Raw genomic sequence first — 17,542 nt, forward strand, 5'->3', positions numbered from 1 at the left:
CAGCAACAGAAAGCAGCTCTGGAGGGAGGAGATCCTGTTAGAATGTAGAGCTGGATATGAGAGAACTGACCTTACAGTGGTTTTTGTGTGAATTCATTCCAGGCCTCTAATAACAGCAGTTTGTATCTCAGTCTTTGGTGTGGTTAAACTCTGTGTATTAACATGAGATAAAAATATGTAGTGGTAATCATTTTATCTGTATTTGGGATCCTTCTCCTTAGTGAAAGGACTTGAAGTTTAATTTTCCTCTTGTGTTAAACAGCAGTCCTTGACTTCACTTTTTAATAAGTCATATAACTTATGAAATCATAGACAACAATATAAAAATGCAGAGTTTGCATTCACTATGGTTGATTCAACAGGCTACACTAAGCTGTAGGGATGGCTGAAAAAGAAGAAATAAAAGCCTTCACCAAGGCATTGTTTAGTTTTGTTGAACTTGATATATGCTTTTTAAAGTGAACACTTTTACTTCTGTATTAGAAGCCCTATGTGAGATTAATGGGTTTTTCTTGTTGATGGTAATATGCAGCTGGAGTAATGCAGTCATATGTGTTAAAACCCAAGCTGGTTTTACATTTTAAAAGTAAAATAAGCCCAATTCTATACTGAGAAATGGTGTTTACCAGTTACTTTTCACAATTTTTCACCATACCCTTTATTCCATTCAGACACATTACCTAGCTTTCATGCCAATGTCAGCAGTGCAAATATTTCCATTAAAAATGAAAACTAGAAAGAGTCACAAAATTGACTTTTTGTGTTTCTCAAATGTTATCAAAACACCATGTGTTTTTCTAACATTACAAATACTGCAGGGAAGGAACAAAAACTCATTATCAAGTGAAAAATTAATGAAAGCTTTTCTGCTGGAACAAAGTCTGCATATTTGACATCAGCTTTTTTCATGTCTTCATATTTCAAATATAATTCTCTTCCTCTGTGCTGAGAATCTGCAAAGAGTTGTGGGCATACACATCTGAATAATGTTTGTCTTCTCTGGTAGGAAGCAAACCTGTCTTTTGACAACCAATGAGGTTTATTTGCTGTGTACTTGTTTTTGTGGAATTGAAAGTCCTCTTCTTGTACCAGGTTTTGATTCCCATCCTGTGCAGTAAAAAGCAAGGATGTGTTTGTGGAAACAAAGAGTGAAAAGCCGTGTGAGACAAGAGGTACATCTGCTGCAGGAGGAAATTCATCCAGCAGATGAACAACCTGGTTCTGACTCTGCTGGAATCAAGAAGCCAGTCAGTAAAAAGATGCCTAGAGTGAGTGCTGTGACTGTGGGCCAAGCCTGGTGCTCCCTCATGGCTAGGCGTTGTTTTTGTGCTCCCTCATGGCTAGGGATCCTTTTGATCCCTTGCACGGTGGTTTCCAGGCTGTTTTGACTATTGTGCTTTCAAGTCTGCTTTAGACCCTTCAAATAAGAGCTTATGAAATTCATAGTAGGTTTCAAAGTATGGCAGGGAAAAATACCGCTGAATTTTCTCCCTCTGAAAGGCTTATCAAAAAGGAAATGAAAATGTATGGTTGCCACTCTGTGCGCTGATTTCTGAAATGACTGCAAACCAGACTGGTTCTCCTGTAGCTAACTGTTCCCAGCTGTTGTTTCACATTCCAAATTTTATGAGTATTTTTGCTGGCAACAGGAAATATTTTCAAGTCTTTGCAGGATAAGGCATCCATTTATTTTACATAAAATGTTTTGTTTATCTTTTCTTATTATTCTGCATGTGGAAATCTTGCCTGTGTTTCCAGAATGAAAATTTGTGATTGCAGTTACAGGGAGTTAAAAATAATCAGTTCCCTAAGTGTTCTATTAGCGCTGATGTTTTAAATCAGATTGGATTTCAAAATTCTGTGCTATTGTAACTGGAGAGAGATGCTAAAGCCACTCTATACTCTGTCTGTGCTCATTATGAATCCTGACTTTAGTGGAGAAGGAAAAGAAGCCATTATTATTACATGCCTGTTATAAAAATACAGCAAAACAGATACCAAATTTATACTGCCTATTTCAGTGAGAACTGCTCTGTAGTATTATTATCCAAATTTATTTGCTGCCTGTTGTGTCCTCCTGTTGTTGGACTCAAACGTTTCAGGCTTTTTCCCAGATAATTGTATATGTTAATTGTGGATCTGGAAATAGTGTGTTTTATAACCCACAGTTTATAGATAAAAAATCTTTGTACAGAGTTTTCTGGATCCACCCTGAAGTTGGGTGCAGTTCATTTATTTCACAAGCTTCATGGTGTCTTATCAATTATGGATGAGGATAGACTGTCTTTTTTGTGTTTATTTGCTTTCCTCTCTATTTTCTTTGTTTCTTTGCACCAGTAGAAAAATTCCTGTTGTGCTTGGACTGAGCCCAGAATCTTCCTCTCTCGTGTCTCAAGGTCAAGCGTAGCAGAGGTTCTTGTGGCTGCAGCAGGACTGTCCCTGTGCCCTGAGGCTCTTCAGGTGGCCTTGTACCTTCCCACATTTTATTTCTAGAGACTTTCCAAGTTGGACTTTTCACTCTGCTCTAATACCACCAGAAATGTGGCAAGACAGTTACTATCTCATAGTCGTGTTTAAAGAAAAGTTGACAATACTTCACAAAATAGAGATGTTCTAGAGGTTTTTTTAAATTGACAAAAGACATGGACTGTTTACCAAAATATTTTTGGTGATAAATAGTTTGTTACCCAAAAATGTGATTTTTTTTCTTTATTTGAAAGCTATTTATAATGCAATAAGTTTAGCAAATGGTTTGGAAGCAAAGAAAAAATTTGCAAAATCATGAACAAAAATAGGAAAGGGGAGGTCACTGTCCCTGCTCTTGAGTTAATGTAGGTGTCAGCAGAATAATGCTTTTGTGGGCAGATGAACTCCTTTTGAATGAAGGGTGGCCTCAGCAAACCAAAGGTGTGTTTGGAAGAATATTTGGATAACTTTTTTTCCCCAACTCTGTTTTGTTGCCACTGTGGAGTTGAAAGGGTTTTCATCACACAAACCAATAACTTCTGGGAAGCTTTTCAATCCTACCGTCTGAGAACCAACTCAGGTTTGTGCTCTGTTCCTCCGTTTCCCAGAGCAGGTGTCTCAAAGCACAGCAATTGTCAACTCAAATTGCCCATTCTTTATGGGCAAATTTATCCCATGTCATGTACACATTTTCTAGATGACCTTCATCTTCCAGAGCTTGGCAGATGAACATTTATCCAGCACTACATTTGTGTTATTTTAAAAATTATTATTTTCTAAACTGCAATGAGCTCCTGGTGCTCAGCAGAGGTGTTGCTCTTCCCTGTGATCCCCCTTCCTATTTTACACAAGAGGGAGAAGATTTCTCCAGTAGCTGAAATGATCACATAGAGTAAGTTAGGTAATCTCCAGCACCTGTGTGGGCAGCAGTGACACCAGCTCAGCTTCTGGGGAGAGCATTCATTGAGGAAGATGATGTGAAAATCATCTCTGGTTGCTGTGGGCTGTGGCTCCAGACATGGCTGTCTCCCAAAGCTGGGATCCCATACCACCCCCAGGCTTGGCTCTGGAATAAACAGTGGCCCAGAGACTGTCCTTGCTCTTCACTGTCAGAGTTTCCTATTGAGACAGGGAGTTAGAAAAATGAAGGCATTCATTGCTTTGGCTTAGGGTGCTGTAAACAGCAAAATGATTCTAAGATCAAATGTGCCAGGGCTGTTCACAGTAGGGTATGTGAAAGAAGGACCTGTTGGAAAGCAGAATAGACAGTGTAGCTATTTCCCTTGAAAAAATTGGGGCTTTTTGCTTTTGTTAGAATGATTCATCTTGTTACTCACCGTGGGAGTGTTAATTACCACATGGTAAGAGCAATGTCACCTTCTTAAGGTGAATCTGAGAGAGGCTGGTATGTGCAGCAATTTTTGTTGAAGGAAGTGTCAGCTATGAAATATGGTCTCTTCCAGTATGTTTCCAAAATGGAGCTCACTATTGGGCAGCATATTCTGATGTTAAGCTGATGTTTTTATTTAGGACTCATCATTCGTTTGATTATTAAATATAATTTACTTGTAAATTGTTCAAGATCTTGAGTAAGTTCTGCCTATCCAGTGTAACTTAGAAAGTAGGAACAGCATTTGTTTCATGCTGTTTAAGAATTCGGACCTAAAAACATTTATGGTTTAAAGATTATTCCATCAAGGTAAAAAAATCTACAGAGAAATTATGTGCCATTGTTTTGCACTGTAATTTGCAGGGCAGATAAACTTAGAGGCTGCTGTGGGAGGTTATTTTATAATTACCCCTTCCAGCATGCATTTTAAGAACATGGTGATATGTAAAAGCACTTAAATGTGATTAAATGCTTCACTGAATTGAAAGATCACTGAATGTGGTGCTTGGCTGAGGACAGAGCAAAAGGATCATCTGAAACTCAAGTTCTCCTGTGTTATTTGCCAGAGCAGCTCAGAGCAGGCTCAGGACTGGGAGGGATCTCTTGTTCACCTTCGATGACCAAGGCACATCCAAAGAAAATCCCAGCACAGTCTGGGCCTGAGCTTGTCTTCAGTTCAGCACTGAGGACCTAAACAGCTCTGAGCACTGAGTGTCTTATTTGAACACAAAGAGAGCATCTTCTAGCTCCTTTTTATTTTTTTTCTAATATTGTGAAAGCGGTTATTTTAAAAATATTTTTTACAAACTACAACACCTGTGGGTGAAAATAAAAAGGAAGCAACTCCTATTTTTTAAATGTATATTTCATTAAGTACATATTGGTACAGTTCCAAAGAGAATATTTTCTAACAAGATGGATTTTCAGTAGAAGAATGTCAGCCTGACGAGCTGAAGTGCTCTTTTACAGTAAGGGAAGAACAAATTCTTTGTTAAACGTTACTCCAGTTTTTGTTGCTAAATATATAGACATGCAGTTTTTTCTCTGGAAGTTAGAGGAAGTGTTTTTTTCACTCAAGGCAAGAAACTGTCCCAGATATTTAACTATGACACTTCAAAATGGAACATTGTGGCAGGAAAAAATGGGGTGCAGGGAGATGCCAGTATAGTGAGGCACAGAGTTTTTAGGGGGCAAGCATTGTTCAAGGTCACAGTACTTTGTGATTCTTCCTTGGGCCTGAAGAAACAGGACTATGGAACAGCTTGAAGGAATCTGTCATGTAACAGTAATAATGATAATAATTAAAAATAAAACCTTGTGAAAAGCAGTAAAATCTTCTAAGAGATTGTGACTTAGTAGAAGGTCCCCACCACTGCGCAGAGCTCTATGCTCTAAGTGACCACTGTGTGAATCATTTCCTTGTCTTGTGGGTAAACTCAAACTGCTGCTGTGTTCTGTGCTCATCCTCCACTCTGGTCTTCACAAAATCAGGTTGTAGTGAGTTGCAGTTGGCTATGTGTATATGACACTCCTGGAGTGCCAGGGATTGGTGCTGGTGATGCTTGCTAACCAAAGGAGCTGGTGTCAGTGCTGGATTAAGTTAGAAGAGCTTGTGATTTGTCTTGCCTGTGGAATATATATTTTCAGTTAATTAACCTTTTCTTTTGCTTCCGAATTAGTTCTTGCAAGTCCTTTCCTGTTTTGAACAGCTTCCTAATGATGGCTTTGACATTTGCTACCTAAGAGATAAGATCACTGAAATGGCAGGGGCTGTCAAATCAGGAAGTCTCACTCTGATCCTATCCCATATTTGAGTCCTTACTCATTGTACATATATACCTGTGCACACACACTTCAGAACAACACTGGAAGGAGTTAATGCGGAGTGCAGAGTTAGGAGAGGTTTTTGCAGCCTCTGTTTGACCCAGTCATGTCCCAACATCACGATACAGGCCCAATTACACATGCCCCTAATACTTTTTCCACAGGTCCTGCTGCATTCGATGAACAAACTAATGATACACATTTAATGAACAGCTACTCCACAGCTTGTTTCCCAGTCATTGCTCAATTTGTGGCCCCAGGCCTTATTTAGAACATGTTGTTTAAACATCCCTTTGAAGACAGAATTATGAGTCCCTTGGGGCCCATCTATCGTGCTCATCAAAGTCCTATGCAGTGTGTGGAAAATAACTAATTCATTTTGATTATGTTTCTGTTAGGTGAAGAGACACAGTTATTCCTGTTCAGTGGATGGAATGCTGAAAGACCGGGAGATAAATACTCAAAAGTTTTGGGTGTTTGGGTCCTCAGTTGGAGAAAACAGGGATCGGGATTTTTTTGAAGTTAGTGTATTTCATCTTATTGATCTGAGGTCAAAACTGTCCTTTCGGTCGTGATTATCTCTGAGCCTTTTTAACCCTCGGAGGAAAAGATCACAAGGCAGATGAGGAGCATCCAACAAAATGAGAAACTTTGTGTGAACAGCTTGTTTTTAAGCACCTGTCTTGCATGAAGCATGAGGAGGGGACAGATGGAGCAGCATGGGTGCTGTTATCTGCTATGCTGATGGGTTGCTCTGGCTGTGAAGACAATGTCCCATTCCTTGTCCTACACCATGTATGCCAATTTCTCTGAATCCATCTGCAAATCAGGCAACAGATGCCCTTGCTCTGAATCTCCTGTGGATTCCTCAGTGTGGCCATCTCAGCCCTGAGAGCCAGGTGGCTCTGGTGAAGGAACAGATATGAAATGGTATGATTAGAGTATATAAATCAATACAGATACTACTGAAGTTACATGGGTGCCTTTGCTGGTTAGTTTTCCTTGTTTCTAGACAACCATCTGTTGACCTTATCCTGCCTGGTTTAGGAGAATGTTAGCTTTAGGAAGCTCTGACTCTTCTGTCCATCTCCCTTTTTCCAGCCTCCAGGGTAATTACTCTACTCTTCCTGTGCCACCAGTACTAGTCCCAGATTCAGTCCTGGTTCTTCTTCTTGCCAACAGTGTTGGCAATCCTGTTACCCTCTTGGTGTTTTTTTGATCCAAAACATGTGGATATAAAGCCTTTAATAGCTCAAGTCTTTCAGGTGAGCATTTCAAATTCATCTTGAGACAGTATCACAGAATCACAGAATTTCTAGGTTGGAAGAGACTTTTAAGATCATTGAGTCCAACCCATGTTCTAACACCTCAACTAGATCATGGCACCAAGTGCCACATCCAGTCTTTTTTTTAACACATCGAGGGATGGTGACTCCACCACCTTCCTGGGTAGATGATTCCAGTATTTGACCACTCTTTCTGTGAAAAACTCCTCCTTAATTCTTGCCTGTATCTCCCTTGGCGCAGCTTGAGACTGTGTCCTCTTGTTCTGTCTGTTGTTGCCCGGAGAAAGTGACCGACCCCCAGCTCACCACAGCCACCCTTCAGGAAGTTGAAGAGAGTGATAAGGTCACCTCTGAGTCTCCTTTTCTCCAGGCTGAACAACCCCAGCTCCCTCAGTCGTTCTTCATACGGCTTGTGTTCCAAGCCCCTCACCAGCCTCGTTGCTCTCCTTTGGACACGCTCAAGCATCTCAACGTCCCTCCTCAACTGAGGGGCCCAGAACTGCACACAGCACTCAAGGTGTGGCCTCACCAGTGCCGAGTACAGGGGAAGAATGACCTCCCTGCTCCTGCTGGCCACACTATTCCTGATACAGGCCAGGATGCCATTGGCCTTCTTGGCCACCTGGGCACACTGCTGGCTCACGTTCAGCCGACTGTCAACCAGCACGCCCAGGTCCCTTTGCTCCTGAGCACTGTCCAGCCACACCATCCCCAGCCTGTAATGCTGCAGGGGGTTATTGCAGCCGAAGTGCAGGACTCAGCACTTGGACTTACTGAACTTCATCCCATTGGATTCTGCCCTTCCATCCAACCGTTCCAAGTCCCTCTGCAAAGCCCTCTGTCCCTCTAACAGATCGACACACGCTCCCAGCTTAGTGTCATCTGCAAATTTGCTAATGAAAGACTCTAAACCCTCATCCATGTCATCAATAAAAATATTAAACAGAACTGGCCCCAGCACAGGCCCCTGAGGGACACCACTGGTGACTGGCCTCCAGCTGGATGCAGCGCCATTCACCAGCACTCTCTGGGCCCGGCCATCCAGCCAGTTCCTAACCCAGCAAAGAGTGCTCCTGTCCAAGCCACGGCCTGCCAGCTTGTCTAGGAGTATGCTGTGGGAGACAGTGTCAAAGGCCTTGCTGAAATCCAAATAAACAACAGCTACAGCCTTCCCTGCATCCACTAGGCGGGTTACCTGGTCATAAAAGGTGACCAGGTTGGTTAAACATGACCTACCCCTCCTAAACCCATGCTGACTGGGTCTGATACCCTGGCCATCCTGTAAATTCTGTGTGATGGCACTTAATGTAAACTGTTCCATTATCTTGCCAGGTACTGAGGTCAGGCTGACTGGTCTATAATTACCAGGATCCTCCTTTGCAACCTTTTTGTGAATGGTTATCACATTGGCCAGCTTCCAGTCATCCGGAACCTCACCAGTGAGCCGGGACTGTTGGTAAATGATGGAGAGTGGCTTTGCAAGCTCATTTGCCAGCTCTCTCATTACCCTGGGGTGGGTCCCATCTGGTCCCATAGATTTATGAACATCCAAGCATTTCAGTACTTCTTTGACTGCCTCCTCTTGGATAATGGGGGGACTATTCTGCTCCCTGACACCATCAACCATTCCAGGTGGGCAGGCGTCTTGAGGGCAAGTCATCTTCCCACTAAAAACTGAGGCAAAGTAGGCATTAAGCACTTCCGCCTTCTCCTCATCTGCAGATGCTAAGTTCCCTCCATTGTCCAATAAAGAACAAAGGCTGGTCTTACCCTTCCTTCTAGCATTAAGGTATTTGTAAAAACATTTTTTATTATCCTTTACAGAAGTTGCCATTCTAAGTTCAAAATGAGCTTTGGCCTCCCTAATTTTTTTTCTGCATGCTCCAGCAGCCTTCTTGAATACTTCCTTAGAGCCCTGACCCTCCTTCCAACGTTGATACATCCTCTTTTTATTCCTAAGTACCTCCAAAACCTCCTTGCCCAGCCAGGCTGGACGTTTACCCTGTTGACTGATCTTTCGGTACACGGGGACAGTATGTTCCTGTGCCCTCAAGATCTGTGTTTTGAGGCATGCCCACCTTTCCTGAACTCCTTTGTTTTTAAGGGCTGTTTCCCATGGGACACTCTGAATAAGTCTCCTAAACAGGCCAAAGTCTGCCCTCCGGAAGTTCAATGTAAGAGTCTTACTGGTGTTACTCCTGACTTCACCAAATATTGAGAACTCTATTATTTCATGATCACTCTGCCCCAAGTGACCTCCAACCACCACATCTTCCACCAGCCCATCTCTATTTGCAAACAGCAGATCTAACATAGCCCCTCCCCTGGTGGGTTCACCCACCAGCTGCGACAGAAAGTTGTCCTCCATACAGTCTAAGAATTTCCTGGACTGCCTCTTTACTGCTGTATTAAGTTAAAAAAACTTAAATTCAAGAAATGGAAATTTGATCAGAATATTTCACAGGAAAAGGAAAAATTTACCTAGTGAGAGAAGGTTCTGTATAGGAATCATAACTAACAACCACACCTATAGTAATGGCAACCTTAGAGGCTCTATTGAGTACTTGGCAAAAAAAAAAAAAAAAAATTGTTACATTCTGCTAAAAGTGTCACATTTCTCTTGTAGTTTGTGTATGCTAAATAATACAAATGTTGTATTTTATCAACACATGACACAAAGCTCTTCTAATTTTCCTTTCTATTATAACTGATTTCAGATTTTGTTTCTGGTAGTCTTTTCTTTACCAGGTGAACACAAGAAAAAAATTGTCAATTCCTTTACTCAAAAAAAAAAAAAATTAACATTTATTAGAAGAAAAATAATTCAAGGCGTAAGAGAAGAATGCTTTGAGCTAGAAAGTCTCCCTGGCAAGTGTCTGGTTACTATAGCAATCACCACGGAGCACGTGACCCGCATGGCAATTGCAGGGGACTTAAGAGCCTTTTCTCTTGCCCAAGTTTGGTGTCCTCTCAGCAGAGGTGCTACGTGAGGTCACATCCCCACAATCCTGACTCCCAGATGGATGGACAATGCAAAAGATCAATTTGCAGCTCCCACTGGGCAGAAAATGGCGCGTTCAGTTGATGGATTTTCATTTGTTTGATCTGCAGCACGCCACAGCTGAGGGCAGGATTTTCTCCTCTGTGGTCCAGCATGTTTTATATCTACTTTTTGGCTATTGGTTTGTGTAGCACTGATTGCTGTGTACAGGTTTTGTGGAGCACTTTGAGCTAGGCAGGCAGCCCTACTTCTGCAGAATTTGGCTGATAATTTTAATGTGGGAGTACAGTAGAGTCCCAGCAACTCAGAGGTGTTAATATTGAGGGACAAAGTCATGTAGTGTTTCATTAAAATAACCCATTGTTTTAAAGTTAATTTTTTATTTTCACATTTGCTCCCCGTGTCTAGTGAATGTAGTAGCTTGGCTTCAATGATGAGAAAAAAATAGAGGACACTCTGGAAAGGAAAGAATGTCAAATTTGCATTCTGCGTAACTTAATTTTTTATTGGATATTGCGATAGGTAGCCTCTGATTCCTTCCAGCATATAGCACTGCTGACATGACTTTCACCAGTGTTTAAAGGCTGTTGAGAATCCTTCTAAAACATGTTAAATATTGATAGTTCCTTGCTGCTTTCATGGAATGATGCTTTTCTAGAGGACAGAAGCAACAAGGAATAGAGCCAATTTATTAAATATACATATTTTAAACATATATAAAAATAGTTAACAGTATTAAACTCAGATGTTAAATTTTCATGATTTGGAAATATTTAGCTTTGAAAGAAGAACCTTTTCTGTAATCCACATTTTTTCAGTATGACTGTATGGTGTCAGCTGTGTCAGATGTGACTGATGATGACAGGGTACTACTCCCTACTGTCCTTTACACAAGGATGCAGACACATCCTCTTTGTTTTGAGGTTGCTACCAGCAACAGATACTCCTGCGAAGAAATGAGTCACCCAAATGTGTGTGGCACAGAAATATTTGCTCTCCCTGTGCTGTGTGGGAGCCAGTGACGTCAGGTGTTTGTGCTGTGCAGGTGTCAGGGGTCCATCCCCTGAGACCCTCTCCAGCCTGGCACAGGCAGAGGGGCTCAGCTCCTCCTGCTGTCCAAGCACAGGTGCTGAACTGGAGACTTCTGAGGAACTAATTTCTTCAGAAATAAGGAGTAAAATGGGGCTAGGATTCCTCATTTATTGTATTCCTACTGGTTTTCCTTTTAAAACATGATTTGTTGAAACAATGGAAGGACATATCAGATGTATTTCCTAGAAGTTGGCTGCCTGTTTTTGGCTCTTCTGCTGTCCTGAGATGATTAAATACCAAATCAGTCATGGCTGTGTAATAGAAATCCAGATTAAATAAACATCACCTTGTTTTGTGTTTTAGATTCAAAGTCTGTAGCAGTCCAGTACTTAAACATTTTTTTTCGACAAGGATGAGGAGGAATGGCTTCAAATTGATGGAGTGCAGAGTTAGATTGGCTGTTAGTAAGAAATTGTTCCCTCTGAGGATGGTGAGGCTCTGGCTCAGGAGGTTGCCCAGAGAAGGTGTGGTTACCCCATCCCTGGAAGTGTCCAAGGCCAGGTTGGATGGGGCTTGGAGCAAACTGATCTAGTGGAAGGTGTCTCTGCCCAAGACTGGGGGATTGGAACAAGGTGGTCTGTAAGAACTTTGTCATTTTTAATGGAAAGCTATCATGGGGTTGGAGGAATCTGCTTATTAGCAATTTGTGTTTGTCCTTTATATATTGAGGAGGAAAAAAAAAAAGGGAGCACTTACGTAACAGTGTGTTAGGATGCTTATTTGGGTGATGTAAAATGTTATTTTACATCTTCATCAGAATACTAATGTTCAGATTTTTAAATATAATTAAATAGATGCATAGTTTATCTCTTTGCTGTTACAGCTCAGTTTAATGACTCAGTGGTAAACCATAGGCAGCTTTTTCACCCTCCTGTGCTTTGCTGTGTTGTTGCTCTCTTATCAGGGTGGGCCAGATGGCAGCTGAGGTTCAGCTCAAGGTAACCAGCAGAAACTCCTGCAGTGGTGGGTCGATAAAATCCCACATGATTATCTGTGGTGCACTGCTGAGTAGACACAGAGCACTTAGCACATGTGGTATTTAGAGGGGGCTTTATTATAAGCATTGAAGGGACTGAGAGAATATAGGTGTCACCATTTTAACAATTGCAGTATCTGCAATTACTCAGCCGGAATAGCTGAGTATTTTAATGCTTTTAACAGCTACTGTCATGTGACAAATGCAGAGGGTTTGCTTTTAGGACAGGCCGAGTGGAGATGGGTCTCTGGAGATCACAGTCCAATCCTTGTCTTGGATCAGGGCCATGCCATATAAAGTGTTGAGTTTCTCTAAGGATTAAGAATTCCTAGTCTGGCTAGGTAATATATTTCTTTACTTAAAAAGTGTTTCTTCACTTGCATTTCAATTTGTGCCTGTTGCTGGCTACCACTGAGAAGAGCCTGTCTTGGTCTTTACTCTCTCCCGTTTGTATATGACACACTGATAAGATACCCCTGGTCTTCAGTTTCCAAAATGTGAATGTGGCAGTGTCCTGACTTGCTGACAACACTGTTTCAATGTTTTTTTATATGTAGGTAGTACAGGTGCAGAATATGAAGTAGAATCTGGATGTAGAAAGAGTATGTGGTTCAACTAGAATATAAAGTTCTAATTTTCATTGTGTAAATTATGACCATTACAACAAACATCTTAATGGATCTGCTGCTATTAAATTCATCAGGAATTGAGCTGGTCTTGTAGGATTAATTTTTTAATTGTAGAAGCCACCTGGAATGCTGATATAGGGAATGATGCTGGGAAATCCTGTGTCAGACTGATGGTATAGACATGGCTGAGGTAGTGATAAGCCTGCTATCTTGCACAGCAGCAGTGACCCAGCTGCAGCATCACACTGCTTGGTGCAGGCTGGAGCCACCTGCCAGCAGCTCTAATAGGGACACTCTCCTTTGCCTTGGGTTTACATGGCAGTAGGAATGAGTTTGGGAGTGAGGCTCTGGAAAATACCCAAGCAGAAATGGGCAAGGAAGGGCAAGGAAGCCCCTCTGACTGCACTTAGTGAGTTAAAGGGATTCCTGTGGTACCACTGCCCTGAATGCTCATGTACTGCAGGAAGCTTCTGGCAGTGCTTCAGAGAGAATGGTGAGCATGCTGCTCAAGCACTTTGAGGGAGCTGCTTCACACCTCTGCATCATTTATTTTCAGCTTTGTACAGTAAATTTAAGCGGGGGTGAAATTCCCTTGATGGAAGTTGTCTGAAGAGAGGTAATTGTGTGGTTTTAACCTGTTACATGAGGCTGGGGTTCAAATGTGGGGTGGATTAAGGTGAGCTAAGCAGCTGGACTTAGGTGTAATGAATACAGCCTGGAAACAACAGAACTGATGGGATATATCCGTGGGAAGTCTCCACACACAAATCCATTTGCTCACCTAAACCCTCATTCATGGGGACTGTCCCATCATAAAGCACCAGCCCTTGCTCCTGGTTCTGTGGGTGCACAGATACGGTTTGGAGATCTGATATCCTCTTTCTAAACTGTTGAGGGCTGATTAGGTATGTGACTGCAGCCCTGTTTCAAGCAAGTTAAAAATTACTTTCTGTGTAATTCCCTGGGCTGGAAGTTTATGTCTACATTTTTTTTTCAGCTAATAAATTTTGTGAAGGAAATAGAGTACACATGCTATAATTTTTTCCCTAACTTCTTTGAAAGAGCATGAATGCCTTCAGCATTTCTGACTATTTAGGAATTGCTTGACTGTTTGGGCATTTCTGAGGCAGTTTGTGTGGTTCTTAGGGCTGATTTTGTGTTGTTATTAGACCTGTTGTCAGTTGACACCTGCTGTCACTCCCTGGCTGGTTAGGTTGGTTTGGTTTCATGCTGGATTTCTGGGATCATGGGAAATGAAGTGTACTGATGTGTTGTTACTGAGCAAGAGCATTTGTTTTCTTTGTCTACACCTAAAGCTGTACTGCCAAAGGTGAATGCCCAGGATCTGGGGAGAGGAGCTAAAAGCAGTTCAGGTTAATGAGGCTGTCATCCTTCAGCCAACTTGTACCTGTGAATTTGGGGTGGATTTGTAGCTGGAATACTTGTCACAACAGGCTTTTCCAGTATTTTGTTTGTGGGCACTGTCACACTGTACCCTTGGTTCACCAGAGAGCTGTGTGACAGTGCAACTCCCATGCACTCATAGAAAAGATGGAAAGGTCGGGTGAGAAATGTGGAAGGAAATTGGAAATCCTCAAACTGTGTGTGTCTCACTCCTCCCTCACACCTTCCAGCCTGCACTTAGCACTGGCTGCCTCCCTGGAGTGCTGCTCTTTTGCTCCTCACAGTGACTCCCAGAGAATTCTTCCTTTCACTAGACATCAAGCCTTCCATCATTTAAGTCTCTCTGGAAAATCTGCTCATTTCCTGGCTATTGTGGAAGTCTCTGGCAATACTGTTTCCTTGTTTTTTCAGTTTGAAGACTGAAAGTAAATAGAGAAATAAAAATATAATAAAAAGGCCCATCTCTAGGGACAGAGGGACAAGTGATGGATTTGGCAGAGTGAGATAGTTTATTTTTCATCCCCTTTACATCATTGCAATCTCACACCATCTTTGGGTTTTCAGAACCATCATGCATGATTGTTAGTGACGAGAACCATCAAGTATAATTGGCATTTACATCATTTTTACACTCAGAAATAGCAGTGATTTAATTTTTTAATAGTGCAAGAAACATTGTAAGAAGAAAATAGATAATACATAATTGCCACATAACCCAAGAATCACTAATTGGGAATAAACAAATGTCAGGCAAAGAGTGTGAATGGCATAGTTTGGTAAGAGAAAGGGCTGGGCAGGGGGATTAATCTGTGCAAAAAAATTGATTAAAATGAGAAATGGGAGATGACCTCTCTTTAAAATGAACATCTGTGTTTCTAAGTTAGAAGAATAGCTGCTTCTCCACAGGTTCCCCAAATGAATTCCATGGATGTCTGACACTGATAACAAATGACTGTTGTACGTCTTCCCCAAAATCCTTGCTGTGACTGTGATTGCAGCTCTAATTATGGCATAACAGATGCAGTGTTGTATAGCACCCGCCTTCTTCAAGATCTGTAGCTCCCCTTACTTCTACATTTTTCTCATTTTAGTCTAGAATTTACTACTGCTCACAGTAACAAAGCAGTCACTCTCAAAGTGAGGAAAAGAAGAAAAGGTTTTGAGGTTGTTACACTGCTCACATTGTTGTTGTGCTGCAGATGTTCGTTGTGTTTGCAGACAGCACGATTGTGGGAGAGTGAATTCATGCCTCACTGGGTCCTTTCCACTTTCTCCAGCCTCTCCTCTGCTGAGTAAGCAGTTAAAGGGAGTTTTTTCTTTTGTTTGAGAAGGAGGGCAACTTACTTGGGCTAGTTTTTTCAGTTGGAAGTGGAACAGTGTAAATCTTTTTTTTCTTTTTAAACCGTTCATCAGAAGAAATAGAAGAATACATTTACATGTGAACGTTGCTGTGTTGTTCTTCCAACCCAAGGAGGAGGTGATTTACTTTAGTAGTACAAACTAACGCCTTGTGTGCTGTGTCAACCAGGCTGCCATTATCTGCTTTGGTAGTGACAGTGAATCATCTCCTGGATGTTACAGTTGTGGCGAATGGGTTTGGGGACAAGGAAGGTATGTTGAGCATCATCTGGTGCCGCAGGACTGCCCCATCCCTGAGAGTGTCCAAAGCCAGACGGGGCAGGTTGTCCTAAGCTACTGGAGGGTGTCCCTACCCATGGCAGGGGGCTGGAACTAGGAGATGAGCTTTGAGAGTCTTTTCCAACCCCAGGCACTGAGTGATTCCAGCAGCGTTTCTCCCCCGGAGCATCTCCCCCTTGCCGGGCGCGCCGTCCACGCCCCGCCGCCGCCTCCACGGCAACGCCGCCGCCGTGTGTGTGCCCGCCCCCGGCCCTGCCCCGGCGGTGCCACCCTCGGCTGGGGCTGGGCGCGGAGCCTGCATGGCACGGCCCGGCGCCGGCAGTGCCGCTCGCTAGGATGAACGAGGAGGCGGCCCAGAAGAGCGACGGCGGCGAGAAGTGCAACGGCGGCAGCCAGCGGAGGAAGAGACCCAAGAAGGTGGGAGCGGGACCGGCAGCGGAGCCGGGCGGGGCGCGGTACTGAGGCTCCTGGAGCCCGCGGGGATGCTCCTGCCCTGCCTCCGCGAGCAGGGGGCTCTCCCCGTCTGTTTCTATGCGGAGTCGAAAGCGTTGCGATAAGCGAGGCGGATGGCTGAGCCGAGGCGGTTTTCTGTGCTTTTTGTTCTGTTGAAGTTGGTGTCGTTCGGCAGTGGATGCTGCTCAGCGCAGGTTTCCCTCGGCTGCCCTTTAACAGAGCGGGTGGTTTGTTTTGACAGAAGGTGGTGTTGGCTCGTGTGCTGCCACACATCCCTTTTCCTTCGAGCTAGAGAGGTGGAGGTTTATAAACCTTTGGTTTATTTTCTGGAGATGTTTCTTAAGGTCATGTTGTAAACAGTCATAGAGAGATCCATTGCTGGCCATCATAGCATCCGTGGTAATTCGGTGATGCTAATGACAAATACCTGGGTAAAAATGTGAATTAGTCCAGCCACACCCAGTTGCCAGGGCACTTGCTCTATGTGTCCAGTCTCCGTCACAAATGGTTGATTTTCAAGGTGTAGCCTGCCATACCCGCTGCTTCGACACCACGCTTGAGGTAATCTCTTTTTAATGGCTTTATGGCTTTAATTGCAGGCAGCTATTTATTTCTGTTTGGGCTTTCTCTCCCCTTTAGGAGGAGAGATGCCTGTGGTGCTGCATAATTATGACATAAATGGGTTTATCCTTATTCTCCCCTCCCCTTCTTTTTTGTCAATTGCTATAACCTGAGTTACCACACTGAAATGTGAGGGACTGCTTACAGGATGAAGACTTGTTTAATCCATACACAGCATACACTGATGAATTCTTCAGTCCCTCATTTTGCATAGAATTTGCATTTTAACCAACACTGTTCATGAGCAAGACAAATTGTTACAGATCGTGATAACACACAGATGTGTTCGGGGACTTCTGTATGGGGTTGGACCTGGTGAGGAAAAGCTCTTTTGCAAGAGGTGTCACTGTTAGGGCCCTTTTTATCACAGAGGGCAGATTCTGTACCTACAACCACAAGGGAATGAGGGAATCCAGTCTAAACGAGAATTGGAACAAAAACACCCTCACCCCACCCTGTTGTGCTTGGAATATTGCCTGGACCCTCACACAGTGGGAGATTTTATATAGCATCTTGGCCTTATATTTGAGCAGAATCTAGGAGGAAAGAGGATACCTGCTTTGTCTCACCTCTGAATTTGAAAGGTGTATTTGTGGGGGTATGGAAATCCATATAAGGAAGCAAGAATCAAAAGATGAAGTGCCCAGCCAATGTTTTAATTGGACTGTTGGGTTATCTGGAAACAATATCATATTAGGAGAGAGGTTTTGAAGCTCGAAGAAGTCAAAGTGGGTGTTTGGATTGCTTCTTTTTTTAATATGT

At 42.8% G+C, this 17,542-nt stretch overlaps 1 protein-coding gene across 12 annotated transcripts in view; it reads left to right on the forward strand.

Annotated features, from left to right (window-relative positions):
• The window catches only part of ANK2 (ankyrin 2), a 277,320-nt gene that overhangs the window by 76,689 nt on the left and 183,089 nt on the right, over positions 1–17,542 (forward strand). For 6 of the 12 annotated variants that reach the window (XM_036381899.2, XM_054514507.1, XM_054514499.1 and 3 more), the window contains exon 1: positions 16,028–16,123. The exons of 3 other annotated variants lie outside the window; for them this stretch is intronic. In XM_036381899.2, coding sequence (XP_036237792.2) covers positions 16,043–16,123 — 81 coding nt within the window. In that variant the 5' untranslated portion in view covers positions 16,028–16,042. Of the gene's footprint in view, positions 1–16,022; positions 16,124–17,542 lie in introns of those variants that run through there. 3 more of the 12 variants (XM_054514490.1, XM_054514493.1, XM_054514479.1) reach the window with 2 other exon arrangements.

This window comes from Molothrus ater, chromosome 4 (assembly GCF_012460135.2).
Source record: "Molothrus ater isolate BHLD 08-10-18 breed brown headed cowbird chromosome 4, BPBGC_Mater_1.1, whole genome shotgun sequence".
NCBI lineage: Eukaryota > Metazoa > Chordata > Aves > Passeriformes > Icteridae > Molothrus > Molothrus ater.